The 581-nt window shown below is 65.4% G+C and overlaps 1 protein-coding gene across 1 annotated transcript in view; it reads right to left on the reverse strand.

Moving 5' to 3' along the window:
• The window catches only part of LOC104489946 (cholesterol side-chain cleavage enzyme, mitochondrial), a gene marked incomplete at both ends in the record, with an annotated part of 3508 nt that overhangs the window by 2212 nt on the left and 715 nt on the right, over positions 1-581 (reverse strand). The window contains one exon of the mRNA XM_010132167.1: positions 382-543. Coding sequence (XP_010130469.1) covers positions 382-543 — 162 coding nt within the window. The remainder of the gene's footprint in view (positions 1-381; positions 544-581) is intronic.

The raw sequence follows: 581 nt of genomic DNA on the forward strand, positions 1-581 counted from the left end.
CCCGGAAGCAGCCCCAGCCGCTCCCCGTACAGCACATGGCACACGGCTGCAAGCACAGCACCCCTGAGGGGACCTGCCCACGGGGGGAACCTCTCCCGGTCCCCTCCACCCTCCCGGGGCCAACTCCAGCCTTTCCACGGCTACGGGGACCTGGCTCGGGCTGGCTACCGGCTGGTGACCAGTAGATGATAAATCAGTGTTTTATGAAAACGTTGAGTTGTTCTCCACTTGTCTGGAGACAGGACGCCCCTCTAGACCCCATGGCTTCCGGGGAGAAGCTTGGTTGCCCATCTCTGAGGATGAAGCTGGGGGAAACGCACCACGTCGCCCGCTCCAGGTGCTCTGCGAGGGGGTGTTTCGGGGCGGGGGGACACGTCTTGCCCTCGCCCACCTCGCTCAGCAGAGGCACGAAACCCTCCACCACCTGCGGCGACAGCACCTCTTTGTTCAGCATCAGGCGGTCAGAGCGCCAGGCCTCCCCCGGCCTGCGGGACACCGAAGTGCGGAGGGGGGATATGTCAGAGGTGTCCTCCCTCGTCCACCCCACCCCCAGAGCATGCCACCCCCCAAAGCAGGGGGAC

This window comes from Buceros rhinoceros, unplaced genomic scaffold (assembly GCF_000710305.1).
Source record: "Buceros rhinoceros silvestris isolate BGI_N320 unplaced genomic scaffold, ASM71030v1 scaffold30592, whole genome shotgun sequence".
Lineage (NCBI taxonomy): Eukaryota > Metazoa > Chordata > Aves > Bucerotiformes > Bucerotidae > Buceros > Buceros rhinoceros.